Source organism: Cinclus cinclus, chromosome 9 (genome assembly GCF_963662255.1).
Source record: "Cinclus cinclus chromosome 9, bCinCin1.1, whole genome shotgun sequence".
Taxonomy (NCBI): Eukaryota; Metazoa; Chordata; class Aves; order Passeriformes; family Cinclidae; genus Cinclus; species Cinclus cinclus.
The window spans coordinates 13967936-13995732 of NC_085054.1; the positions used below are offsets into that span (position 1 = coordinate 13967936).

At 53.2% G+C, this 27797-nt stretch overlaps 3 protein-coding genes across 9 annotated transcripts in view; 1 reads left to right on the top strand and 2 right to left on the bottom strand.

Moving 5' to 3' along the window:
• The window catches only part of USP37 (ubiquitin specific peptidase 37), a 33330-nt gene extending 22249 nt beyond the window's left edge, over positions 1-11081 (top strand). Inside the window, exons 18-23 of the mRNA XM_062498136.1 lie at positions 1916-2082; positions 3899-3959; positions 5876-5991; positions 6808-6877; positions 7398-7536; positions 8122-11081. Of these exons, the coding sequence (XP_062354120.1) occupies positions 1916-2082; positions 3899-3959; positions 5876-5991; positions 6808-6877; positions 7398-7536; positions 8122-8209 (641 nt within the window). The 3' untranslated portion in view covers positions 8210-11081. The remainder of the gene's footprint in view (positions 1-1915; positions 2083-3898; positions 3960-5875; positions 5992-6807; positions 6878-7397; positions 7537-8121) is intronic.
• Positions 11082-12184: 1103 nt separating this feature from the next.
• On the bottom strand, positions 12185-17728 carry VIL1 (villin 1). Of its 2 annotated transcripts, none has more exons than XM_062498059.1 (19): positions 17639-17728; positions 17357-17431; positions 17025-17221; positions 16650-16758; positions 16298-16408; positions 15998-16200; positions 15428-15506; positions 15210-15308; positions 14960-15113; positions 14749-14849; positions 14477-14614; positions 14162-14320; positions 13903-14082; positions 13642-13787; positions 13403-13547; positions 12936-13124; positions 12721-12789; positions 12401-12538; positions 12185-12313 (listed from the first exon to the last, which is right to left on the bottom strand). In XM_062498059.1, the coding sequence occupies exons 1-19, from the start codon at positions 17711-17713 to the stop codon at positions 12200-12202; spliced, it is 2481 nt and encodes an 826-aa protein (XP_062354043.1). In that variant the 5' UTR covers positions 17714-17728; the 3' UTR covers positions 12185-12199. The 2 variants fall into 2 exon arrangements, with proteins under 2 accessions (XP_062354043.1, XP_062354044.1); XM_062498060.1 differs by having other exon boundaries at positions 13642-13779; positions 13913-14082; positions 17639-17713.
• Positions 17729-22508: 4780 nt separating this feature from the next.
• CTDSP1 (CTD small phosphatase 1) lies at positions 22509-25785 on the bottom strand. 6 transcript variants are annotated; one of them, XM_062498182.1, is made up of 7 exons: positions 25719-25785; positions 24333-24475; positions 24075-24176; positions 23786-23842; positions 23213-23305; positions 22741-22926; positions 22509-22651 (listed from the first exon to the last, which is right to left on the bottom strand). In XM_062498182.1, exons 1-7 carry the CDS (start codon positions 25783-25785, stop codon positions 22523-22525), a joined length of 777 nt encoding a protein of 258 aa, XP_062354166.1. In that variant the 3' UTR covers positions 22509-22522. The 6 variants fall into 6 exon arrangements, with proteins under 6 accessions (XP_062354166.1, XP_062354165.1, XP_062354164.1 ...); XM_062498181.1 differs by having other exon boundaries at positions 24306-24475; XM_062498180.1 differs by having other exon boundaries at positions 23213-23338; positions 24306-24475.
• Between the last annotated feature and the right edge of the window lie 2012 nt (positions 25786-27797).

The window sequence follows — 27797 nt, forward strand, 5'->3', positions numbered from 1 at the left end:
AAGCAGGTTACTGATGACATCAGTTTGCTAATGGCTGATGGTAGGAACTGGATGCAAGTGCACTCCTGAAACTGCCTGACCTGCTCAGAGTTTTAGGAACTTAAACTTTATCGTTTCCTTGTGTATAAAGCATTTAATTCATCAAACTGAAAATGTTTGAATCATGGAGATTACAGACTGACACGAAAAGAGTTAATTTCCATTTTATTCCTCTCTTGATTAACACATGCTTCCACAGGTTTCTGTGCCAGACAATTCAATTTCCTAATATTTGGCCATGTCTAGAACTGACTCTTCCATAAGCAGAAAGTATTTTCATTACTGTAGCTGTTGTAGCCTGGGATGCACAGTAGTAGTGTTCACATGGCATAAGACTACAATGCTTTTGTAAAATGGAGCTATTTTGTCATTAGTTAGTAATGAATTTAACTTTATAATTTTTTCTAAAGCTTTTTATGTGAATAGACTTGTAAGCTTAAGAGACTCGAGTGAATTATGACCTCTGACAGAGGGACATGGTTAAGTACAAGGAGGAGCCTGTGTGATCTCAGTGTGGGGAATTGAGTCTTCCTTTAGCCAACTGAAGGAAGTATATGTGGTTTATCATTTATTTTGTGCTACATGCTTTTGGTCAGGTTTTTAATTGCACTAGCATGGAAAAAGGGACCAACAATATGCTCGTGTCCTCTTAAGAACCAGGAGGTTAATTACCAGCAGAATACCCCACTGTTACAAAAAATGACACTTGATTCAATGGACAGCTCTTGCCAGGATTGATGGTGGAAGGCAGTGTATAAGAACAATGCATACACTGTGTATGTGATCAGCCTGCTTTGTGCCCTCCTTTTTATACAGTAATGTTGCTTATGGTGTTGTGAAAGAGAGTTGTGATAGAATGTGGCAACATAAACATATTTCTGTCCAGGATTTCTTTGGAAGGTACAATGTAATTATTTGAAGGTTCTTTTGTGACTCTTAAGCAAAAAGTACGTGTTTAATGTAAGTTCTGTAGTTCTTCTTATATTGGGAGTTTCCCAAGTTAATGTAATAAATTCTGGGGTTTTTTAATCTTAAAAGGATTTGATTGATGGATTATAGTTCTGGTGCTGTTGGTCTTGTGTTTAAAGCTTCACAGATACTGAGAGTGCTTTGTATTATCCTTGTTAACAACTAATCAGCAGATGTTGAAATCTGCACAAGACAAAACCATGAAGTTTCACATGCTGCTGCCTGATAGCTGTTGAAGCAGGTTCTGACACTTTCTTAGTTGCAAGCAAGAATCAAAGTGTACTGCAACTGTGGGAATGTATGCAGCAGTTGAATGAATGTTCATTTCAGATGTTTGGTAAAGCACTTCTGCCATCGTGTTTATTTCAAAGGTGAACTAAAAAGTTATAATCTTCATGTGCCTTTAAAGATTTATATAGCGTTCACAAGACTGAAGCTCTTAGCTGAAGCTAAAAGTAGCACATTTAAACAGTGCTTAAGATTTGTGCTTTTTTTCATCTTGCATTTGGTTTGGCTTTTATTGTGGCTTCATCTGTAGTACTACAAGGTATAATACGCATTGCAAATTTTTATAATCCATGGTTTCTTAGAGAAATTCAGGTTTGTGGCTGCAGAAGCCTAGTGGTGTGTGGCTTCTGTAGTTAAACTTGCTGTTTCTGAGTGAACATAAAAGGCTAATAAGAAAACGGGTTCAGGGATTAATCAAATGATTTATTGTGCACCAGTTAAAATCAGACTGCACTTCAGAGCTTCTTCCATTTGACTCTTGTGTGGGTGTTTTATGGCAGGTGAGCTCCCTGTCAATAGATGTCACTATGCTGCAAGTATTGTGGTAATACAAAGAGGATTTAGCTGGTAACAAACAGAAGACCCAGAAAAGTATAAACTGTACTTTGTGATTCCTCAGGGCCTGCCAATTTCACTGAGATAACTAAAGATTTTGATGAGAATAAGGAAAACAAAACTCCAGAAGGCTCCCAAGGGGAGGTTGACTGGCTGCAGCAGTACGATATGGAGAGAGAGAGGGAAGAACAAGAACTTCAGCAAGCACTGGCTCAAAGCCTTCAAGAGCAAGTAAGAAATAGTTTGCTTCCTTAAGTTCTCTTCCCCAACAGTGGAAACTGGAAAGCTAAAGGAAAAGCTTGCATTCAGACAATAACTGCAAAGTAATTTGCAAAGTAATTATTCTGCTTTGAGATAACCAGATGGGAAAATGTTTGGGTTTCTTCTAGCTCCAGAGTCAGTAGTGATGACACTGGATACATCTGGGCACATTTTGTATTTGCTTTGAAAAATGTGCATCACATCATAACACAGACCCATAGATTTCTCAGAGTTCCCCGTACACTTTTGTGCACTGGTTTGTCACGTTATATTAAAAACTATGATAGATAAGTCTTCCTCTCTAATATCAAGATCCCAGCCCACCTTTACCTTCTCTGGCAGTTATTCCTTGCAATGTGTCCTGTCAAGACTCACTGAAAGAGGTGGGTTTCAAAGCCAAGGCTAAGAATGGCCAGGTTAAAGTAAAGATGTGTCTATCCTTGGTATGTTTCTGGTGCTAGTGAATAGGGGATGTTTAGTGAAGAATGTAGGAACTGAGCATTTATGAGATCCTTCCCTGTTAGTAAAGCAGAAGATAGGACCCCAAATAATTTAGTTGAAAACAAGTCCTTTAAATTAGGCTCAGAAAGAATGGGGTTCTTGAGTTGCGTGCTATTTGTATTCTGCTTGAATTGCAAGACCTGTAACTGATTTCTACAAGTTTAACCAAGCAGCAGAGAATAAAGGAAGCACTGAGCCAGGTCTTCTTTTAAATAGGTGCCCTTGTCTGCTCTCTATTAATACCAAAGCTGTCATGGTTTTCCTTATGAGATCTGATGTTTCCATGGCTCCTGGATTTTTTTTTCTCTCCCATTACTAATTATGAGGTGCTGGTTGGTATGTTCCATGCCAGATGTAGCTTTGATTCATCAGTGCTGCGTAGTTTAACAAAGATTCCCAAATTCTTTAGAAATAGTGAGATAAAAGCCCTCATGCTAATAATATAAAACTGCCCTTCGAGTGTTACTGCTACAGTTCTGAAGCAAAAATCTGCTATTCTAATGGTTTGGGCATGGAAATGCAGTAGTTCTGGTTATCTTGCTTTGAAATACATAGTTGGGGTGCTGCATTCAGGTGGGCTGAAAGCACACAAACCCCAAATTAAGAAGTCAGCTCATTAAATATTATTGACTGGCTTGCTGTAGCTCTGGGCTTTCAAGAGTGGTGGGAGGAATAGGGGCATGATATTATCCAAACATTGGAAGTATTTGTTAACTTGAGGTTTCTTTGCTCTTGGTCATGGTAATATTGTTAATACCTGGTTGTTTAGTGGTGTCTTTTTGCATACAGCCTTTGTGGATTACACCTGTTACATCAAACCATTGGCTTCACTTTCAATTGGCTTAAAAATAACAAAATTTTCTCAGGATTTAATTACCATGTCCTCAGCTGGCTTTGGTCAGAAGTAGAGTAAATTTTGCCAAAGTGTGAGGAGCTTTGTGTGTAAGTGACAGCTTTACTGAGCACAGGGTTGCAAATTCATTCAGATGCTTTTCAAATTAATGATCCAGGGAAAGTATTTGGTGTTACTAGAGACTTGCTCTGCTGCATACCAAACTTCAGGAGCTTTGACAAGCCTTAATGAAGGTTTGTCCCAGGTTCTGTTGCACAGGAACATTGGACTCTTGGTGGTTGCAAACATTCCTTCACACAGAACCTTTAATTTACAATGTCAAGTTTGTTGTAGAAACCAGAGCAGCACAATTTCAATGGAAAAAAAGAGCACCACAGGAATTTTAAACAGTGAAATGTCTCAATGAGCTAAGTTTTGTTCTCTCCCCATTAGGAGGCACGAGAACAGAAAGAGGATGATGACCTCAAACGAGCCACGGAATTAAGTCTACAAGGTGAAACTTACTTAAGTTCTTCCAGTATGTTGCTTTTGAGAGAAAATTGATATGTGTGTATGAGTGCAGCTCCTGACTATCAGTAACACAGCTGGGATTCATGTTCTTCTGGTGTGTGTTTTGTTGTGTTTGGCACTCAAGGTCAATTTGTCTTGTTCTTGGTTGTGAAAGCAAATGCCAGGAAAAACTTAAGCTGAAAAATTACTTACTTCACACTGTTGAGTTTTTAGTTAGATGTAGAGATATATAAAGAGATAGGTGTAATATAAGCAACACACAGAGAAAGCACAGTGGATCTTGAAACTTTGCCTTCCCAGCAAAGCCAGTGTGATAATGGCCCTAGTCAGAACATAAGGATTATTTGTTACTTGCATTGGTATTTAAAGGCTGATTAATGAATGCTCTAACCTTGTCTGGAAAAAGGAATCAGTGCTGTTTCCATCAGATATGGGATGGGAGGGGGACAGACCTCACTGCAAGGTGTAGTTGTTTGGGGTGAAGAAAGAAGCCCAAAACAATCTGTCTCCTCCAAATTCAGGCAGTGCTGTAGGCCTTCTCAGGCACTGTTTAATATTTGTGTGAGGCTGGCATGCAAGTGATTTCATACAATCTGGCAGAGCAAAGCATAACTGAGGGAAAATTGCTGCTCCAAAGAGGGAGAGGGAGGGATAATAAAGTATTGTGTTAAGACACTTGTAGTTGCTCAGGGCCTTTTAAAGGCCCTCAGTTGTTACTGGATGTACCTGTGTCAGCTCCTGAAGAGAAGCCGAATGCTGCTTAGGCATCCCTCACCCTGAGCTCTGGCAAACTAAGTGACCAGTCCTTCTCTGGTTTTCCTTGATTCATATCCAGGAAGAATTCAGGGCTAGAGATCTTTCATCCCCTTAATTTGCAATTCCTTTGAGTAGCCTTTAGCAATGCCTCTGTGGCACATGCACAGACCTACCAAAGTGGTTGTGTTTCTAGGCTGTAGTCTGCCCTACAGCCCAAAGAAGTGTGGAAACTAGCAGTAAAGGATTCCCAGTTAAGTAAGGGAGTCATCTGTAAACTTCCCAAGAAGATTATACTAATCCAGTGACTGATGATTTAACAGGACAAGCAGTGTGAGAATCTCTTTGGCAAAACAACTCCATCACAACTGGCGTGATAGTCTCTTGAAAACAGACGAGAAAAAATTCCTGAGCAGCGTCCTGTTAATCTCAACTTCTCATTCACCCAGGACTCCATAGCTTTAATTTAACTGGTGAAAGCATAGCTACTTCTCCTAATGAGAACTGCACAAAATCTTAAATTAGTTGGGTAGCTGCAGAACCCCAGGAAGTTTGGAACAGCATGTACAGGGAGCAGTGGTGCCTTCCGGCTCTTTGCAGAAAGCTGCGTGCATTTTGCTCAGCCAAGCAAACTGGAAGTTCCTGTGGTGAGCAGCCTTCTTACCACTGAAAACAATGAAAAGATGCCTGCTGCCAGCAGTAGCATTTTGATGCCAGTTTTAATTCAAAAATGCACTTTGTTAATGCAACTTATAGTTAAAACTGTAATTCATAGCTTCTCATTGCAGAAACTTGCAGTTCACTGACCAGACTGGTTGTCTTCCTTTTGCTGTCCTGTCTGCAGCACACTGCTGCTCTAGAGCCAGCTGAGTGTTAACTGCTCTTTTATCACCCAGCTGTCATTGCCTTTGGAAAAGTATGAGGGAGATGGTGCTAAAATTAATTCCAAAATACTTAACTGTTGCTCTGACAAGTTGGAAAGTGGCGAGAGCTTTTATTTGGAAATTCCAGTATCCCATGTTTTCCTTGAAAGTGAAACTTCAAATTTTATTACACCTGTTTATGCTTGTAGATATACCTCAGTCTGTGAATATCTGTGTAGTCTACAGCTTCTCATGCAGTTATCATTGTTTCTTTGCTATCTAGAGTTTAACAGCTCTCTCCTGGACAGCGTTGGCTCTGATGAAGACTCTGGGAATGAGGATGTTCTGGACATGGAGTATTCAGAAGCTGAAGCAGAAGAGCTGAAAAGAAATGCTGAGGTGTGATCCATGATTTCAAAAGCCAACTGAGAAATATAGCTATTCTTTATAGTATTGAAGGTAGCTTTACAGAGCAGGTGTAGAGGCTAGAAAGGCCTTCTGTATTCTAAAGTGAAAACAGAAAATTTCTATCTGTAAGTCTTACAGTGTTATTTTAATTATAAAAAAATAAAAGGAAATAAAAATAAACAGCTGCAGAGATCTTTAACAGTATTGTCAGTGAACTCTGAAAGTAACATTTCCTGGTCAAGTGAGTATTGAAAACTAAATTGTCAAAAGCCATTGAATAGAAAGAGCATGTTTCCTGCATGTAAAGTGGGTGTTGCCCACTGACATTACAGGTGCAGGATCAGAGAATTTGAGCTACATATTTGGTATTAGCTGTTAAATCTCTGTACCATTCTCAGTGATATGTCTTTGATACTTCAGAAGTAAGCATGGCCTTCCTTTTTGGCTTTTCTGTTTATTTGCTGGATTAATTCTGACATCAGTGGAAGTTGCTCAGGAAATGGTTGTTTAGAAAACTTGGCAGTGTAGAGCTCATGTCAGCATCTGTTCTGAGGTCAGAGAAGCTCCTTTGCATGTTCACTGGCTTGCTGATAGACTAAATACACATTTCCCACTTTTGGAAGGACTCCTTGTTAGGTGTGAACCAGGGTGTCTGTTTCTGTAATCCTTCATTTAATCCTTCATTGGGTTGCAGCTTTGAATGCAGTAGCCAAAGTTAATATCTCAGGTATAATTCATCTTGCCCATAAGCTGCATGGGGAAAAAAAAAACTGCCTAAAAGCTTAAATTGCACTTTATTTTCCCCAGACAGGAGAGCTTCCTCACTCCTATCGTCTCATCAGCATCGTCAGCCATATTGGAAGCACATCATCTTCAGGTAAAAGTTGCCACATTTTATTCTTCATCTCTTACCTAGCTTGAAAAATCTGTAATACAGAATTACCATGGCAGAATTATTTATAGGGAAGAATTCAGGCAGCAAAGCAAATCTTCTGTCATGACTTGCTGATGGGGGAGCAGGTTGGGGATATATCATGGTGCCTGACTACAGCATGTAGGAAACGTACAGCTTATGGGCTCTATAGAATTGCTTGTGCTTATTACCAGCTGATTGAGGGACCAGGATCTTAAGGGTCTGTCTTTTAGCATTTAAATCTGTCATAGGTGGTTGGACCAGGGTACTGAGCTAACCAGCTCACTGGCTGATGTGCAGCATGGAAAGGTGTGCAGAGAAGTTGTGGCTGCCCCATTCCCAGAAGTGTTCAAAGCCAGGTTGGCTAAAGCTCTGGGCAGCCTGGTGTAGTGAAAGGGTATCCCTGCCCATGGCAGGCAGTTTGGAACAGGATGAGCTTTGAGGTCCCTTCCAACCCAAACCATTCTGTGATTCTGTTGTTAAGGTCATTACATCAGTGATGTCTATGATATCAAGAAGCAGTCCTGGTTCACCTACAATGACCTGGAAGTCTCTAGAACTCTAGAGACCACCGTTCAGTGTGACAGAGACCGAAGTGGATACATCTTCTTCTACATGCACAAGTAGGTGTCTTGGGGAATTTTGCTCCTAGAAATTACCTGCTGTTTGTGGGGAAGTGGGCTTCTCTTCCTCTAGTCTTCTGCTGGGATGAAAAATGTCTCCAGAATAACAAAATTGAAGTGCTCTGAGTTCAGAGGTGTGGGATTGCATGTCAGTAATACATAGTGTTTTAACAAATGCATTAAATTGTATTTTACGAACAGGATTCAGTGTCTTGGTGCATGTATTACACCAGGAATCATAATGGAGCTTGGCTTTTTTCCTTAAGCGCTGTGATATTTGTAAATGCTCTTACCCCTGCTTCTAGCAGTTGTGTTGTTGCAACCATGGTCATCTCAGGACACAGCCAAAATGAGGTTTGTAGGTAGAAATTATATGTTTTTCAGGCACACAGAACTGAAGAAGGCTTGTGTCCCCCTCTTCTGTCTTTGCTGGTGCTTAGAGATGCCAGATAAGACATCTCTCTTTGCCAGGATTTGTAATGCTTGAGTTTGTGGAGTAAGTCCAGCTGCTGATTTCCTCAGGGTTATCTTATGTAGTGGTTTGTTGTACAAAAGTTTCACTGTTGGTCTTTCCTTCTTTTCTAGAGATATCTTCGATGAGTTACTAGAAACAGAAAAAAATGCACAGCCACTTAGCATGGAAGTAGGAAGATCGGTTCGTCAGCCTCTGTGAAGAGTAAAACACCTTGTTCCTCCTGAGGAGCAAGGAAGATTCTGAACTTGTGCCAGACACGCAGGAGTAACAAACAGCTCAGGGCCAAAACATGAGACAAAAGGTAGAAATATGGGATGCTCGGTTTGTTGAACCATCTGTGCAAGTCCTGGGCCTGAGCTTCGTGTTTAAACCTTGACATCCAGAGCGATCCTCCTGTGGTGAATTTTTTTATGTTTCTCAAATGATTTTGTCAGCATGGAGCCTTAAAGAGTTGTAACAAGCCACAAGACTACAGCTGCTCATAAACTGGTTTAAAAAATAGTGCAAAAAGAGACTCAACTTTAAAAGCCCATTCACCTGTGAGACGTGAGTGGTGAAGATTTACATATCACTTGGCGCGTTTTTCTTTTCTCCAAGAGCAGTTTAAGCAATAGACTGTAACCTGGCGTGTGTTGTGTTAGTAATATTCACTGTAAAGCCAGATCACTGAGCAGGCTCTTGCCAGTTATCTGGCTCACAGGCATTTTGGAATCACTCAAGCTGATGCGTTGTGACATTCATGGGTTTGTAAGCGCTCTGCGTTTTACGTGCGGTTCCAGGAAACAAATTGTCGGTGCTGTGGAATGTATTGATACCTGGTGGCAGCTCTGTTGTTTTTTTTACACCATTCACTGTCATCCCCATTTAGACGTGAGATTATATATGTGATTTCTTTTGTTTTACAAGTTCTATTATTTGACTGCATTTTCTCCATGAGGTTGTTGCATCAGGGCCGTTTGGAGAGGCAAGGTTTCTCATTGGGTGTGCTGTGTTTCACACTGGAGTTGGGTTGCTTAGGGCTGCTCCAGTGTGACTCTGGGATAGCTGAGTACCTGGAGCAACAGAGCAGTGGCAGGAGGTGAGCATGACAGCTTCTGCATGTTCTGGGAGGGAAGAAACATTCTGGCATTTCCCTTCCTATGTAGCACCTCTACTTGAACTGCTCTGTGATTGAACCATGGTCTTGCCATGGTCTTGTGTTACCCCAGGGTTAAAGGCTTTGTACTGCAGCCACGTCTCTGTTCTCCTCTTTGAGGAGTGCAGGAGTGCTCAAACTGTGAAAATAAGCCGGGTGGAAAGCTCTCAGAAGGCCCTTCCATGTTCAGCATTAACAGAACATGGTTAGGAAGAAGTGATGCTTTCTGCTGGGTTTAGAAGCATGATGCTCCTTCTATAACTTGTTTTGGCAGTGGGGGAGAATCCTATTAAGTTCTTTTTTTTTTTTTTTCAGCACCTTTGCACTAATTAAGCAGGGGCAGATGTTTCCTTTCACTGACATTTACTCATTTCAGAGAAGCTGTTGCTGTAAGCAGAGTAGTTGCTCTTGTTTTGGCCTCTAGTTTTTGCAGCCTGAGTTTTTGAGGTGAAAGACTTCTTTAAGGAAAAAAAAGAAGAAAATCACCTTTTTTGCCGTTGAGATAGTTTCTGAGTTTTTTAAACTATCAGTAGGAGTTTCTCAGGAATAAGTCGGCTGCAGCAAAGCAGACAAAACCGTCGATTTTGGAGACAGCAGGCACCTTTCACTGGCATTTCTGCACTAGAGTTTATCCTGACAGGGGCGTGTCGCTGCCCTCAGGGGCCTCTTGCTTGTTCGAGCAGTGAGAGACAGCGACAGCATGGTGTCCTCCCCACCTCGAGCACCTGGGGGACCCTGGAGCAGTGAAGACTGACCTCCCTCCCAGTCCCCAGGTGGGACGAGCACAGGGGCCCTGATCACAGCAGCATCTTCTGGTTTCTGAGCCAGGAGCAAAGGCTTGGTTGTAGACATGCCAGTGTTTATCTGGTGAGATGCAGCCCGAGGTGGGTGTGTGTTAATTTATTACAAAGCATTATACTTTTCTATTGTCAATACTCATATTGGTTGAATTCTGGGCCATAGGAAGAGGTTGTGACATGGGAGTTGTCCTTTGAACTGATCACCCTGCAAATGTGACGGACTGCTCCGTCCAAACCTGTTTCCCCCAAGCACATCCTATGCTTGTGCTGTAAATAATTGGTATTCCTGTAGTATCAGAAGTCAGCTCTGCTTTTTTGGGTGGCAAGGTTGTTTTTACAAGGCGCTGCACTCCAGTTAATTTATAATAAAAGCAAATATTGCCTGATTTTTCAGTGCAGTAACTTTCGTTTAAGACCAGTTTTGTTTGGATCAAGGTGCAAAAGCTGATGCTTGAAACCAGTGTTCCTTGCTTTATGGAAAGTTCTTGCTTGTTATTCTAGTCATTAAGAATTTGCAGACATATACTATAATTTAAGCTTTTTTGTTTGGCATATGACAGCTCAGTTGCACCTTCACCTGGGCAGGAGTGTCCACAGAGCCCTTTCCTCGCAGAAGCCAGCTTTTTCCCTGCCCAAGAGCAGGGGGGAGGATGACAGGTGTGTAATCCTTAAGAGATGTGCTGCTCATGATGTTGCAGCAGCAAGTTCAATAAGCTTGGCCCTTCCATGTGGGATACCTGTCCTTGGGTATAGGTAGGTGAAGCTTAGCTGTGGGCCCTGAACATGTACTAGCTCTTCCTCAGTTAAACATTTACCCACTTCTGAATCAACCTAGTTTAGTACAAGTGTGATTCAGCACAGAAACTCAAGAAACTCCTATTCCTCTCTTCCTTAGTTTGTTGTCTGACCGATAATTTGCTCTTGATTTACACCCCTAATCTGAGAGGGGGCAGAGCTTTGGTGTCAGTGAACTGGAGCTTGTGTGCGGGTCCCTGGGGAGCCCTGGCCGGCAGGGCTGCACAAAGAGCCTTTGCAAAGCAAGGACTGTTATCCCAACCAAAGCAGCAGAGTGGGACTGACGGGAGGAGAGAGTGGAGCTCTGCAACACCTGTGTCCTCAACCTCGCCTTCCGCCCTGCTCAGTGCAGCACAGATAAAATCGCCCGTGCATCTTCCTTCCTGTCCTGCAGTCCTGCATTCGAGGAAGGGCTGACTGCCAGCTCAGCGCTTCCTGCTAGGGCTCACCCTGGCACAAGGCACGTGGGGAACGTCGTGATCCGGGAGGGGGGGCTGGGAATAACTCATCTGCTTTGTTTTTAATGGAGCTAATTGTCCCTGTAATTGCCCGCCAAAGAGGGGGAAAGGGGTGCAGGACCCCCCTGGCAGCTGCTGTCCATGTGGTTTGCTGTCAGACTTCAGCCTTGCCTGCCTCTGGCTTCTGCCTGCACCCTGACTTTCTGGTTCTTTACACTGTTGATGTGGAGCAGTGCTTTTCTCTGTGTTTTAGCAGACCTGTTCCTCTCTATTCTTTACAGTTTTTGCTCTTGGGTTCCCCCTGCCTGTTTTTAAATAAAGTGTAGATAGATTTTTGTGAAATTAAAACCTCTTTATTAACCCTCTATTGATTTGGAATCTTCTTTATGCTGGTTCTTGATGGGCATTGCACCTCTGCATCCCCTTTTGCATTGGGACTTTGCTCGGCTGCTTGGGAGTATCCTGTGTGTGTTCAGTGCCCCTCAGCCCATGTCCAGCCTGAGAGAGGTATGTCCTAATGGGGGATATCTCAGTGCCTCTCAGCATCCCTGTAGAGCCCAAGTAGAAGGGAGATACCCTCCTCCCCTCCTGGGTCCAAGGACAAGTGATCCCTGGTGTCTGTCCCCACGGGCACCGTGTCCCCTCATTTACCTTTAGTAGCACACGTTTTTACTGCAGTTCAAGTGATAAGGGAAGGCGTGGCTCCAGCTGTATACTGGACCTTTAGCCCGGAGCTACAGGTGCTGGGATGGGAGAGTCCTGGCTCTCTGAGCACAGCCAGGACAAAGGAAGGTCTCAGGCAAAGGAGTTGAGGGTGAGGGGAGGAGTCGAGGTCCTCCCCTGTGCTGCTTGTCAGGACCTGTGTCTCCCTCTCTTAACCAAATAACCCCAACAGCTGGGGCTGGGCCTTGGGGTTGGAGGGGAGAGACCACAGCCCTATTTTCTGAACTGATTTTATTTACTGAAGAGCTGAGATTTTTTCTGTGCCCCAGCTCCTGCCCTAGAAGAGTCCTTTGTCCTTCTTGAGGTTCTGTTGTTTCCACAAGGGCAGGCTCCTGAAGGCAGAGCGGCTCATGCCAAAAACAGCCTCGAAGTCCTCATTGGAGAGGTGGTCCTGGGGCCAGAGAAAGGAGGCTGAGCTGAAGAAGTGGGGGGCACTTTCCCTGTCTCCCCCTCCAGCAGCCCCTTGGCCTCCTCTTACCTCCTTCCTGCTGGGATCTACACCCCGGGGCAGGTCCTCGGCTGAGGTGTTCACCAGCACATCCAAGGGAAAGATCTCCAGTTTGGTGGGAACAAGAGTGGTGGAGGCAGTGAAGAACTCTTGTGTGGATGTGAGCGCCTGAATGGGGGGGGTGCAGAGTCACATCAGAGCATGGCCCAGGCAGGGATGGAGGCACCAGGCTGGCTCCAGGTGCCTGCTCACTGGAGGATCTGTCCTTGCAGCTCCTCCTGTTGCCTGCCAAGGGGATGGGAAGGCTTTCTGTGCCCCAGCCCAGCTGCCCTTCTCCTCATGCTACTTACTGAGGTGAGTTGCCCAAGGCTGCTCTCATCACCCAGCTCAGCTCTCAGTGTCTCGTATGATTTCTTGTCCTGGGAAGGAGACAAAAGTGCTCAAAGCCCCTCTGCACACACAGGGGTCAGGCAAGCTGCTGCCCATACCCTAGAGCTGCTCCTGGGACATCTGGTCCCTTCTGCAAAGGGACTCCCTGGTCTTTCAAACCCCCTCCATGACTCACGGCCCAGTTGAGAGGGTCCCAAGCCAGGAACCAGCCGGTGAAGGTGGGGGGCTCATAACCCTGCTTCACCACAATGATGGGGGTGTCGAGGTCCCGCCCACTGGGGTGGCTCCGCAGGTACTCCTGTGCCATCACTGCCGCTGCCTCCTTCTCTGACTCATTGGCGCCTTTCCCAATCCAGAGGAAAACCTGCAATAAAATTACTGTGTCCACCTCTGGGATGAGATGGAGCCCTCTGGGGCCATGGCTGGAGGCATGTGGGCTCTGTCCATGGGGAAGGACAGTGGGAGTCCATCCTCAGCATTCCAGGAGCAAGAATGCTGGAAAAAAGCATCATGGGGCCACATAGAGGCAGGTTTCCAGCCTCCCATCTCACCAAGTGTGGCTGATGCAGGTCCTTCAACCCCAGGAATGTCAGCTTGTGGGATCAAAGGTCTGCTCCCCCCCTCCATGCTCCCCAAGCTCACCTGGTCCCAGGTATCTAGTAGATAAACATCACTCTCCTCCAGGTCATCCTGGGTGAAGTCTATGATCTCCGTGGCCAAGAAGGTGCCTGTCTTGTTAGAGCACTCAAAGAGTCGGGGGGACACAGAGGTGTTCTCCTCCTGCAGCCTGAGAGGGGTCAACATGTTGGGAATGAGGCTCACCTTGCTTGGGGACCGGTGGCCCATCTTACCCCTGGCATGGATAGGGACAAGACTGGTACCTCTTGCTGCTGGCATACTGGGACTTGCCCCCCAGGGCCAGCCAGAACTCAGGTGGCTCCTGTCCTTCTGCAATCACTGGCTTCTCCATCTTGGAGATTATGTCGGCCACAGTCTTGGCCATCTCACGTTCATCCCCGCTGCAGCCCTGCGAAGCAAGCACAGCTGCTCTATCACTGGCCCAGTAAAAAGAGGAGGAAGAGGAGTTGTGGACAATTCTCTTGGAGGTGGTGGCACCCACACCAGTGCCTGGCAGTACTTACCTTCCCATACCAGAGGTAGCAGCAGCTGGGGGTTTTGAGCACAAAGACATCATTGGAGTTGAGGGAGGAGGCACGGACAGGCACCTCGAAGGCCTTGGTGTTGTACTCGTTGGTGCCATGCACTTGGAAGAGGCGGGTGGAGGGCATGGGCTCTGTGCTGCCCGCTCGTGACGTGCCACCCTGGGGTACAAGGACAGGAGGTCACCATGGGTGCCACAAGCTCACTCACCTGCCCATGGCTCAACACCCCTGTGCTCACCGAATACACCACCATCTTGCCCTTGAAGATGGCCATCAGATGGGCTGGCTCCTTGCCCATGGTGACGCGAATCTGCACAGGCTCATTGTTGTACTTCTGGTCCAGAGCGACAGCTTGGTAGGCAGAGGCGGCCAGCTCATCTGGGCTGGCTTGGCGGCCCTGGGCCAGGCAGAGGGACCTCAGCACCCATCACAGTCCCCCTTGCCCTCTTGGGAAGAGGCAACTCTCATGCTGTTCCTGAGGGGCAGAGCACCCCCAGTGCAGGGGGGTACACCCCTGTCCCCCACCCGTGGGGCAGTGACGTGGAGGTCTCACCTGCCAGAGGTAGATGATGCGGTTCACCTTGGGCCCCACAAGATATGTGTAGAGCACCAAGTAGCAATCCCCACCATAGAAATGGCCCAGCCACTTCTTCTCTACAGGCACCAGCTCATTGTTCTCCACACGCCAGACCTGGTGGGACAGGGATATACTGCTGTCAGAGCTGGTGCATCTTCCTGCCCTGCAGACCCTGGACCTCACAGTATCCCCTGCTATAGTAAAGGGGGTGCCTGAGAGGGTCACACATTCTTCCATGGCTACCCCACCTCCACTTCTCCAGATCCATCATCCACCATCTTCTGCTGGGCAGCCATTTGGGGCTTGGCGTGCAGCGTGGTAGCATCAAACTTCACCTGCTCTACCTTGGCTGTGGGGAAGGGCAGAGGGGTGAGCCAAATCCCTCGGGCCATGGGGCTGCCCCCACACTCTGCCCATCCCAATCCAAGAAGTCCTTCCACATTGGAAGGAGACACTCACCCACTTTGCCCACGGTGTAGGTCTTGCCCACCCCACTGCTCTGGTTGGGAAGAGTCCATTTTTGGAAGAGCTGCCTGAAGACAGCTGACTCAGACCCATCATTCTCTGTTTCCACGCTGGTGCTGTCTGGATAGTTCTTGGCTTTGATGAAGCCCTGGTGGGATCCAAACACAGAGCATGGGCATGGAGTGACTGGCACCCCAGGGAGCAGTCAGGCTATCCCATAACAAGCCCCTAACCCAGCACCCACCAGTGCCCTGCTCATCGCCTGCTGCTTCTCCTCCTTGTTGGCATTCTTGCCCTTCCAGACGAAGATCCTGATACCTCCTTGATCAAGGATGTAGCAGTCCTTGAAGAAGGGGCAACAATAAAAATTAGTACTTTTGGCAAGTCCACCAAATTCAGCTTTTGAAGGATTAAAGCTGCCAAGGAAATCAGGCACCCCCAAGCACCGCATGGGTGACAGACCTCATGCAGGAGCATGTCTTGAGTTAGGGGTCGAACTGCAACCTCCTGTATGACCAGGTTCCCACTGGCATTGGAGACACTGACAGGAGAAAAGAGAGGAAAAAAAGGCTTAGAAACTGGATGGGAAAACCCCATCCCCATTACAGGGTGGTAGGGTTTAGTGGGGGTGTCCCCTCCCCATCTGCTCCCTCAGCCAGATCATGACACAGGTGGTGGCCAGGGACTCTTGCTGTGCTGGTTTGTAGCTTGCCCTGCCACGCAGCTCACTCAGGGCCACAAGGAGGGACAGAGGGGTGTCAGATGTTATGGGACCACTGAGGGGCATTGCCACAGCATCCAAAGGTGATGCTTGCATGAGCGCCTCTACGGGGTACCAATCCTCTTGGCAACTGGGATTCCTCTTGCTCCAATGGCACCCAAAGGACTTATCTGCACCCCTGCTGCGGCTTTGTCCCTTACTGGTGTCTGTCCATGGGGCTGGGAGTTGTGGGATACAGCAGAGGTGGCTGCTGGCTCCCTCTGGCACCATGGAAAAGGCCCCTCCCTATGTAACCCACCCCAACAACTCACTGGTAAAGCTTGAGGGAGGACTTGACTATCTGGTCCACTTTGTCATCAGGGATGGCCGGCTGGATGTCCCTTTTCTCACCCAGCACATGCTTAAGGACCTTCATGAGTCCTGGTGAGGCATCCTCATCTTCACCATCCACAACGCCCACCTTGGCACGGCCCCCACGTTCCCGGTCCCGGATATCCTTGGCTAGGGTCATTGCCTGCAGCCAGGGGAGAAAGGATAAGCCCAGAGGAGGGAGGGGATGCCTGGTGACACCCCTTCTTCCAGGAGGGGACCTTGGGACCCCCTGGCCATACCCTCAGCCTCTCGTTTCGGTTGCTCTCAGGGCCATTCCACTGGATAATGAGCTGGCCCAGATCCAGCAGGAATACGTCTCCTCTGTTGAAGCTTTTCCAGCTCATCTCCACCTGCAGCAGGACGGGATTGGGAAGGGTGGAAGTCAATCAGCAGAATGCCTGAATCCCCATGGCTCTGCAGCCCCTCTCACTCAGGAATATAGGCCTCCAGCCTATATTCCTTCTCCCTACCCTGAGAGGGACTTTCTGGGGAGTAGTTGCTCCTAAGGCAAGGCAGCATCATCCCGCACCTACTGTGTGCTCTGCTTGATGGCAGCTGTGTCTGGGGGAAGCTCTCCACCCCATGACTCACCTCTCCTGCCACCACATTCTTCTTGCCCTTCACATGCAGCAGTCGCTGGACGTTGTAGGTGTTTGTCTCCACATGCTTCATGCCTGAGGCCACCCCACCCTTCTTATAGCTGGGAAGGGACAGACATGGTGTCGGCCCTGGGTCCCCCTCCTCACACCACTGGGATCTCCCTCCCACCTCTCTGCAAAGGGAGGTGTTCAGGGACTCCCACCCACACACAGTAACGGATAGATGGAGCCCAGCTCCAGATCCTCCTTCTTCCCCCCCCACCTCACTGAGGCCGAGCTGTCCTTATCCCCACTGGGGATGTGTCAACAGGACCCCTCCCCACTGTCATCCACCATGGGAGCAGATCCCTAGGGGTGACTGACATACATGATTCCGTGCTTGAAGTAGGCGCGGAAGGTCTCACTCTCGTGTCCCTGGACCTCACGGTGCTGCACGGCCACTGAGCCCAGGTGATCATCCATCTGGGTGGTGTAGATTGCAGCCGCCCCCTGCTCATCCTGGCTTGACTCCTTGCCCAGCCAGTAGTGGATGTCATAGCTGAAGTTGCTCCCAGACTTGCGTGTCTGCAGGACACCAGTCCCTGCTAGAAGAGCCCCTGTGTCCCCAGGCCACGCTGGCCATAGACACCCCTCCCTGCACCCAGCGCCCTCAGGGCAGAGCCTGTTCCGAGTTCCCCATGTGACCGCTGACTGCCCTACCGACAGCAGGACGTAGCAATCCCCCTCGTAGAAGTTGCCGTAGCTGTTGGTGGGCACTGGCACCATCTCCATGTTCTGCAGAAGGAAGGGACACATCAGCCCTGGTGGAGGAACCCCCCACCACAGCCCCATGCACCCCACTGCCCCCAGCACCAGATCCTGCTGGGCTTAACCCTGGATGCTGTGCTGAGACCCCCAAACCCCAGTACTGAGGACACAAAGGCAGGATCTTCCCTCACGGAGACCACCCCAAGCAGCCCAATGATGTGCCCCTGTTCCCACCTCGATTCGCCATATCTGGATGCCCGGCGTGGTCTTGTTCAGTGTCCTGGAGACTTTGGCGCTGAGCTCCACCATGGTGACAGGTACCACCTGCAAGGGGACCTGTCAGCATTGGCAACACCCTCGTTAACGGCAGGCAGTGTCATTAAGAACTGGGACACAGCCAACCTGCTGTGCCATCTGCTTCCCTGCTTGCTCTGCTCTAAACCCCTCTGTACAGAGTTGCACGGGGCAAGGGGACCCCAGCACCGTGGTGTCAGGTCTGTGGGCACACAGGTGAGGCTGCCATCCCCTCAGCTCGGTTGACACTGCAGCTAATGGGTCCATACCAGGGTCCAGATTGGGAAGGCGCAGGGTCCCAATAAGTGCCCCAGTGCCCTGCCCTGTCTCCAAGCATGGGACAGGGCTGTGCAGGGCACCCAGAGCAAACTGCCACAGCTGGGTGACACTGCTTCGTGGTGGCCTGTTCCTCCCCAGAACCAGCAGGAACTGGCCCTGCTTAGCCTTGTCCTGGCATGGCTTGGCTTGAAGTGGCACAGCATGGCATGGCCACTGCTTACACTCAGACACAGACACAGACACACTGCCTGGTTCAGACCCCCTGCTTCCAAACCCCCCGGCAGATCCAGGTCCCCCAGGGCGGGCACAGCCTGGCTCCACAGGGGTACTGAGTGCCAGCGCTGCCGAGGGTGTCCACAGCCACCTCTGCCAGGCAGACAGTGCTCCCCAAGAGCAGACAGAGGGGCCGAGCAGCCACCCCGTGTGCCCCGACCGGAGGCTGGTAGGGAGTGCTGGCAGGGAATGCTGGCATTGCCCAGATGGGAGGTCTCTGCTTCCCAGCCCTGTGAAACCCCACCTGGCCCCACTATGCTGCCCCACAAGCACCCACATCCCATCCCTCAGACCCAGGGGGTAGCATCCCCTGCAGCACAGCCCCAAGGTGGGCCTCAGGTGGGTCTCCAAGCCCATCCCCCGGCTAACCTGATGCCAGGAGTGATGGTGGCCATGGGATGTGCTGTCTACCCCATGCCCACCCTCTGTCCCCTCACCCCTATCCCAATCCCTCACCTTCCCTGCAGAGCTGGGTGCACAGGTGAGCGTACCTAGGTGGAGTGCTCAGGTGTCAGCACCCAGGAGACCTTTGTTCCCTCATGTCCCAGCCTTTGCTCACCATATAAGGGCAGGGACAACCCAGAGTCAAGGTCCTCACAGCCCTCCAAGACTTTGTGGCACCTAAGAGCCCCGTTACTCATGGGGTGTTCCCCCCCCAGGTGCTATTGCACCCTGCCCACAGGCTGGCTGTACCCAGGGTGGTTCCTCTGCCCTCCCTAGGCCGTGTCCCCTCTTGGCTCTTGGTATTAAGTCCATGCTGAATTTTTTTCTTTTGCATTCCAGCAGGAATTTCCATAAAGTGATAGCAATGGGCTGGACAGGAGCATCAGCCACAAACAGAGGTGTCTTGATGCCATGGGGATGGGCTTTGCCACTCCCCAGACCCTAAAATCTCCAAACCCTCCCAGACATGGAGCACTACGACCATGGAAATGAGGTTTTTTGGTGCCTCCTCCCCCTGAAAAGGTTCCATAAAGTGACAGCAATGCAGCATCATTTTCCTGGGGCATCCTCTTCCCAACCCCTAACTGGCACATCACCACAGCTGTTCCACACCCCAGCTAGAAGCCAGATCCCAGGTCACTGCTGGCTTTGCCTCCCTGCCCTGGGGGGTCTCCACAGCCCCAAGGTCCTCTTGGGGATGGAAAGGGGGTACAGAGATGGGACATGGGGCTGGGCCTTGAGGGAGGACAGGACAGGACATAAAGCGGTAGCACGGCTAAGCCCAATGCCCTGTCTTATGTTCCCAGTCCCAAGGGTTGGTATCTGATGATGCCCTTTGATATTGGCAGGGAGGAGAAGGGACTGAAGTGGCTCCCAGGCCCAAAGGTGGTTTTGGGGAATGACCACAGCACCCATAAAGGTGGGAAGGGCAGATGTCAGCAGCAGGCAGGTCTCCGGGCTTCCCGTCCCGCTCTTATCTCTTCCCAGCCCTGCGGGATTGCTGCAGCTTTATCTTGACTGCCCTGCTGAGCCAGCAATCCTGGCCACAAGCGCTGCGGGCATCCTGGAACCCTGGCCTGGGCTGCAGCGAGCCCCAAATCCTGCTGACGGTCCTACCCCGCAAGGATCCCCAAAGTGATGACCAGGGGCTGAACCAGAACAGGAGGCGCGTCAGCCACAAACAAGGGTGTGCCCTGATGCCACAGGGGTGGGCTCTGCTCTGCCCTCCACTCCCTTGGCCCCCAGACCCTCCCCAGCTCCTGCACCCCACACCAATGTCCCCGTGGACCCCTTACCTGGTGCAGATCCCCAGTGGGGCTGTGTTGGGTGGGGTGGAACACCCGGTGGCCGCTGCTGCCCTCTGCTCAGTCCCAGGGCTGAGTCCGTCAGGCTGGTACAGGGATAGGGGACCCCACGCCGGCCCCAGCGGGCGCACCCCCTCCCCGGGCCCCCCAGCCGGGCCACTAATGAACTCTGTAATTAGCGCAGCCATCAGGGAGGACAGAGACTTCGTTAATGAGAGGAGGCACAGGGCCAATGAGGGCACGGGGGAGGGGGGCAGCTGAGAGACATTCCCCCCAGGAACCCAGTGCTTGCAACCCAGGCAGCAGACTGCCTGGGATGGCAGGGGGGTGTCACAAATTGTCCTCCAGGTGCCCCTCCATCTATATGGGGAAGGCCTGACCGTATTTGGAACAAACTCACTTGAAGTCTCAAAGCTGGGAGGGGTCACAGCCTATGGGTAAATTTACCCCCTCCTATTTAAGGGGCAGGATACCCATCCCTGTGGCACCAAGGACCTTGTCACAGGAGGAGGGGGAAGGAGTTTGGATGGAGGTGCCAGGGCAGCCTGGGGGGGGGGGGGGGTGGGGTGGGGTGGTGTCTCGAGTGTGAGGGTGTCCCCTTGGCACCAGGCAAGGGGTGACACCTCAACCCTGCAATCCAAGGCTGCTTCCCTAGCGCTGACCTACAGCATCCCCCACTACCAGGGGACTCAGGGGATCCCAGGGGCTCTGTGTCCCCTGCACTATGCACAGCCACCAACGACAGATACGTACCCGTACCCACACATGCACACACTCGGCACTACTCTTTCCAAGATGGTTTGACAGCTTTAATCAAATGAAGGCACTTGGATCTGGTACCCCAGCCCTCCCCAGCACCCCACGCTGCCTCTGCATCCCCCAGACCACCCAAGGGTACCCAGGGCAGGGGCAGTTCTCCTCGGGTGCCACAGCACCCACAGGCACTCACTGGGCAGTGGCTGTGCTGGTGCCCTTTGACTTGTCTAATATAAAGTGCTGAGTTCAACCCTCCTGGCAGGGCAGGATGAGGCCCAGGGCTGGCAGGGATCCAGGGGGCTGTGCTGTATCCCCCCCATCCCACCCCCCCACCACAGGGCAGGGGGTGTGGGCAGGGCTGGGGGGACCCCTGCTTACCCCTAGCATGGGGAGCAGGGCAGTGCCGGCAGGAGCCGACTGAAGAGCACCAGAAAGCTAAAACCCTTCACACCCACCCCCCCAAATACTGCCCCACTCCCTTCGCTGGCACAGTGGTAAAAAGGCACCCCTGATTTTTTGGGAAACCGTTGCTTTTCCCTCTAAAAAGTTAAGAGGCATTGTCCATATTGTGACATTAAAAAAAGGCCTGGCTGAGCTCAGCCCCCTCCCCCCCCCCCCCGAATAACCCTCCCTGAGAGCCCCCAGACCCCCAAAGTTGGGGGACACCCTGGCACAAGTCAAACCCCACAGGGGTCAGGGTAACCCCAGGTTACAGGGGGGCTGCAATGTCCCCCAGCCCCTCCAAGCTGGGGGACCAGAGCTGGGGTAAGGCTGGGAGGGGCACATTAAGGCTGGTATGGGGGTCCCTCTCTCCCGGGAGTGACAGCCTTTGGTGAAACTGCAGATGGATACGGGGTGGAGGGTGTGCCCCCCTGCCGCGGGAGGGGATCCTTCTGTTGGTGACTAGAGTGACACAGTGTAACTGGAGAGGGGTGAGGTCATTTCCCCCCCCCAAAATGTGAAAAACCGAGGTTGGAAGGGGCGAGAGCCCCCCATCTCCCCGCCGCCCGGGCACACCCCTTGCAGGGCTAAGCGGGAACAGAGACATGGTGTCCCAAGGCACGTGGGAGGCATTTGTGCCCGGGGGCTCAGCCCCGAGCCTGGGCTGCCTCTGCAAAACACAGCCCCGAGCTGGGGGCAGCAGGCACCAGGAGAGGCAAGGACATGCCGCCCAGGAGGTGAACAGCTGCACGCAGGGCAGAGCTAAGGGTATGGCGGCAGCCCTATGCACCAAGGCTAGTAAGGCTCCCTGCTTTTTTGGAGGGTAACAAGGTGTTAACCTGTCCAGTAGCCTCGGCAGATAGGGGCCAAGGGCTGCCAGCCTCCCAGCAGGCAGAGTCTGGATGGAGGGATCTAGTCCTCCCAAAGGCAGTGGAAAGCAGCATCTGCTGACCCCATCCCCCCTCCCCAACCGGGGGACAGAGGGGAAAAGGACCTGAGAACCGTTGTGGAGGGGGGACACAGGTTGGTGGACAAGGGGTGCAGCGGCTGGACAGTGGGGAAGGATGGGACCCCCCCCCAGTAGGTCCTCAGCACAGCAAGGCAGTGGGTCACCCATGGGCCCCCCTTCTTTGAGAGGGGGGACACCCAGTTCCTGGCAGGGGCACCCACATCTCCCACCACCAGCAGGCATGGAGGGCACCCAGGCCCACCAGGGCTGGGGAGGATGATGCGGGGCACATCACAGAGGGATCGCCCCTCCCCCAAAATAAGGCACCTGGCTCCCCCGGTGGTGCCCCTTGGCAGCACCCGGAGCGTGGGGGGGCCATTAGCTGTTAGTCCGCTGCTTCTTGAGCACTGCGTACACGTCCTCCACCTTGCTGAGCCTCTCGAAGAAGGGCAGCAGGTCCAGCAGTTCTGTGTCTGCCATGTTATCGAACCAGGAGGCTACCGGCACCTGCAGATGGCACAGGGGACAGTGCTGATGGAGGGTCCCCCACCACATCATCTCCATACCCTGCCCAGCTTTGCCCTGTGCGTACGTACGGCGTTATCAGGGTGGAAGATGTAGGATGCGGGCGAGTTGTCCACGATGATGATTCGGCGCAGGTCACGGCCCAGGCGGCTCAGGTCCTTCACGTAGTTGCCGCGATGGAAAACACAGGATTCCCGGAAAAGTCGTGCCCGGAAAGCCCCCCATTTATCCAGCAGGTCAGCCACAGGGTCTGCATACTACAGGCACAGGAGGGGGATCACTACGACATACCACACCACCCTGCCCACCCCACAGTGACAATGGCACCCAGTTCTCCACTAGTGGCAGGTGTCACTGTGCCTCAGCTTCCCTGGCCAGTGCCCTGGAGGAGCAGGTAGGGAGGCCGCCTAGTGCGGGGGCAGCTTGTGGTACAGAGGGGACAAGAGGCCAGTGATGCCTGCAGAGGGGCAGGCAAGGGAGCCGTGCCACTTGGGGATGTCTGGGAAGGGGTGGGCGATGCCAGGGCAGGTCAGGGGCACGCACCTTGGCCAGGCTGGCAGTGAAGAGCACACATTCGAAGAGCTCGCCCATACGCTGTAGGAACTCATCCACATGCGGCCGCTTGAGCACATACACCTGCGAGCAGGGACAGAGGGCAGCGTGCTGCTGCTGGCACCTTCTGTGGCTCACCCAGTACCCCCATGTCCCCCAGGGGACACCTGTGTCCCCACACCCAGCCAGTGAGCAGTTCCCTGGCCACACCTCATGGGAGCTGCCTGTGCGGGCTGGGGGATGCCAAGGCCCCACACGAATGTCCAGGGTGAAGTGTCTGGCCGGCTCCAGAGCCAAGTAACCGAGAACAGGCTGACTGCCCAGATCACAGCCTATCCTGGATTACTTGAAACTGGGGCTGGCCACTGCAGGAGGGCACCGTGCCAGGATGCCCTTTGACCCTTGCCCTGCAAAAAGAGGGGCACCCACCTCTGCCCCACAACGTGCCAAAGCTGGCACCTGACACCTCCCATAACCCCTTGGTATAGAGCACTGGGATGGCTCTCAGTCCTCGAGGAGGTGGAATGATGCCCCCTTCCCACCAGGCACCCACCCCGCTGTTACCTGATGCATGATGCCATCAATTTCCACGGGAATGATGAAGTCAGCGTTGTTCACTGGCTGGGGAAGGGCACAACAAGATGAGCACTGGGCACACCAGGCACCCCCTGCCCAAACGCTGCCTGCCCTCTGCTCACTATGAACCCCTGCCAGCCCCGCAGCCCCCTCACAGTGACGCCCCGACTCAGCCAGGCTGTGCTGGGTGCTGGGCATCACTTTGTGGGAAAAGGGCGGCAGAGCAGCTGGGGGAGTGTCTGGTAAGAGGTGTGGGGTGGGCCAGGGTGTCCCCCACCTTGAAGGAGCTGTGCACCAGAGTCTCATCCAGGTCGATGACCACGCAGAGCTTGCTGGCGTCCTGCGGCTTGATCTCGGGCAGGAGGTGCTTGACAGCAGCCTGCAGCAGGGGGACACAGCTCAGCATGGTAGCAGCAGGGCAGCCACAGGGGCCACTGGGAGAAGTGACTGTTCACCCCCGAGTCCTGGCCACGCAGGGGAGGCACAGGGGATAGTAGCCCATCCCCACCAGAGCCAGGCTGGGGTGTGGGGTTACCTTAGGCAGTGCCCCATTCTCCTCCACCAGCAGCGGTGCACCAGTGGTGCCAGTGCAGGGCTCCCCTTCATCGCGGCACAGGCAGCAGAAGAGGGACTGGAGAATGCTGCGGCTTCGAGGCTTTTTGGCAGGGGTCTGGGTACCTGCGGGAGGGCAGAAGAGGGGTGAAGGGTACCCCAGGAGTGCTCCCAGCACAGCACTGGGGGCCAGGTGAGCCAGGTTTGGGTGTTACCCCACAGCCCCCGTGCCCTAGTCAGACCCCGACACCCATCCGGTCAACCTTTCCTGCCTTGCCAAGCAACGGTGCCAGGGCAGTAATCGTTGACACGAGTGCACGGTGACCGCCCACAGCCCCTCACTCAGCACGTCCCACTCCACGAGTGAACCCCGTGGGCCCCCCGTGCGTGGCCGGACACCCTACGAGAAGGGCGCGGGGCCGAGCCCGAGGGCAGCCGTGGGTCCGGGGCCGGTCCCCGCTGTCCCGCCCCGGGGGGCACAGCCCCACTCGGGGGGCGCGGCCATGGGGCGTGGCCACCGCGGGGAGGCGGGGCTTACACCCATTCCTTTCCCCGCCTCCAGACAACTCCCTCGTCTCATTGGTCGACTCGAGCGCACCGAAGCCGAGCGGCCAATCAGGGCGAGGCGCCCGACCCGGGCGCCGCTCCCGCAGTCCCCATTGGCGGAGCGAGGGGAAACTGAGGCAGAAGGGCTGCCCCTGCCCAGCCCCTGCCCCGGGGGCAGCGCGACGGCTCCGGTTCCGGCTCCGGCTCCGGCCCCGCCGGGGCCGGGTTCTGCCGCAGCTCGGGCCGGGGCCTGCACCCCGCCCTGGCTGTGCCCCCCTCCAGGCGGGCCAGAGCCCCGAGCCCTATAGTGGGCAGCTCCTGCTCCACGGGCTCCCCAATGGGGACGGGGCCCGTTCCCACGTTTGCTCCTCCCGGCCTTGGCAGCTCCCCAGACCAGGGGGACGAGCAGCGGCCCCCGACAAACCCCCTTCGCGGGGAACGGGACGTCGGCATGCAGCAGGGCGCCCGGCGCCCTTCCTGCCTCAGTTTCCCCGCCGGCGCTGCGCGCACTCCTAGCCCAGCTTCGGACGAAACAGCGCCGAGGAACTCCCCGAGCCTTCCAGGGCACCACCGGGCTCCGAGGGGGCCGGAGCGCGGCCCCCCGCGCCCGGGCGGATGCAGACATCCCCGCTCGCTCCGAGCTGCGGCCCCTGCGCATTTCCCCGGCCCTGGGGACCGGGATACAGGGGGGGCGGGCTGAGGCGGCGCGCAGCTCATCACACCCTTCGGGAGCAGCCCCCGCAGGCCCCCAAGCCCCCGGGGACCTCCCCCTCTCCCGCACAGGAAGGGGGTGAGCGGGGGGTAATATCCCCCTCCGCCTTACCTTTCTCCTGAAGCGGGGCGCTCCCCTCCTCCCTGCTAACCTGGGCGATGATGGACTGGTGCTCCATGGGCGCCGGGGAGGGGGGGGTGGGAGGGGGCGGCCCCCCCCGGCGCGGCCCCCGGGGGGGGAGGCGGGGCGGGGGCCGGCGGCGGCGCGGGGCGGCGGGCGCGGGAGCGGCGCCGCGGAGGAAACTTTGTTACAACATGGAGTTTCCTCCGCCCGGGCTGGGGCTGCAAACATGGATCCCGGGCGCGGTTTCAAGGAACCCCTTAAAAGGGCAACGACGGTAGGGGGGGCCCTCCTCCTCCCTCCTCCTTCTCCCTCCTCCCGGCACCCGCGCCGCCCGGGAGGAGTGGGGGGTCCCCGCCAAGCCGCGACTGGGACTGAGACGGGGAGTGTTCTGTGGTTTGGCTGGGAGGGACACCCCCTCCACCAACCTTCTTCCGTGGTGACCGTGCAGGGGTCCCCGAGCCCCCGGCGGGCTCTCCCGCACTCCCCCGCCCCTGCTGCGAGAGCATGGAGAAGGGGCTTAGTCCTGCTGTCACCCCCATCCAGCTGGCAGCTCGGGGATCCCTCTACAGCTACTCCCGGCATATGAATACGTCCCGCCATGCTGGGTGTCCCCCGGAGCAGAGACCCTGGACTAGCGGCTCAAGGCTGGGGGGGGGTCCCTATTTTCCCCCCGAGGGCACATCCCGCACTGCCTGTACAGGCCAGCGGTGCAGGACAACGGGGGCTGGGGGGCTGCACCAATAACCGCTACCTTTTTCCATCGTTCTGTCTTTCTGCTGCAATCCCCCAATTATTTGGGCAATTAATAAGTCTACATTATCACTACATATACTTTCCCTTACAATTCCTTCCTCCCTTCCTTCCTTCCGCGGGGAAAAGGGGATGTTTCCAGACACTTTCTGAAAAGCCACTCTTGACGGGAGCTGGCGGGTGGCACTAGTAAATCCCTCAGAGGAAACCCATCCCTCAAGTGCAGCATCCTCCAGCCTCCTCCCCTCGCTAGCCTGCGGGGCTCTGCCAGGGCAGCCTCTCACCGCCGGGTCCCCCGACCCCGCCCAGAGGGGACCGGTCTCCCGGTCACCACCCTCTCCACCTCGGTGGCAGGGGATGCTGTGCGCTCTGTCAGCGCTGCCTCGAGGGTGCAGCAGGTTGGAAATTTCCCATCTGAGCTCATTTTAAATCCTGCCATCTCTCCCACCTGCGGTTTGGGAACTTCAGGAGCTGAGGTCGCCTCTTCTAGCCCAGCAGGGAGCAGGGGCACTGGCGAGGGGGAGATGCGGGTGATGGCAGACCACAGTTACCGCTCTGTTCCCCGGGGCTGAGCCGACATGGCACGGTAGGAGCAGCCCCTTGGAAACAGCGCTGGAAAGGGACCCGTCCCACCGTCCAGCGTGGGGCATAAGGGGGCGTGACACGTGCCCACAGGTGACCGCGCTGGGAAACGGAGTCCTGGGTTGGGAGGTGCAGGGGCCGGCTGCTGTTGGGAACTGGGACACTGCATCCTGCCGCCCCCACCGCCAGCCCCGATGGCGGGCATCAGTCGTGCCTCGGTTTCACTGCAACTTCGCAGAATGGCAGCCAGCTCCCACGTCAGGCAGCCACCACTGCCTCCTGGCCCAGCAGGAGGAAAAGGAAGAAAGAGTCTGTGCTTCCTCTGTTCTCTATTTTGGGCTGACCTCTGTGCTCCTTTAGCCCAGGTGGAACTCGACAGGATGTCTGCCTCGTCCCCAGCATCTGGCTGGACTGGGGTACTGGGGGATGCTGCTCTCTGTGGGGACACCTGCAGAGGCCACACACTTGTCCCCTCCAGGACCCCTGTCCCTTTGGCTACATCCTCATCCTCCTGCCTCCCTGATGAGTCCAACCAGGCCCTGCTAGTTCTCCAGTTAATGCAATTAGAGAAGTCTCCCAGCCAATGCCTGCAGCGGTAGTTGGAGCACCACTTCCAGTTCCACTGCTTGCTTGGGAGCAGATTGGGTAGCTGGGGAGCACAGGGAGATACTGCCCCAAGCCCAGATGGATTGTTTGAGCTGGTAGAGCCCAGATGGATTATTTGGGCTGCAGGGT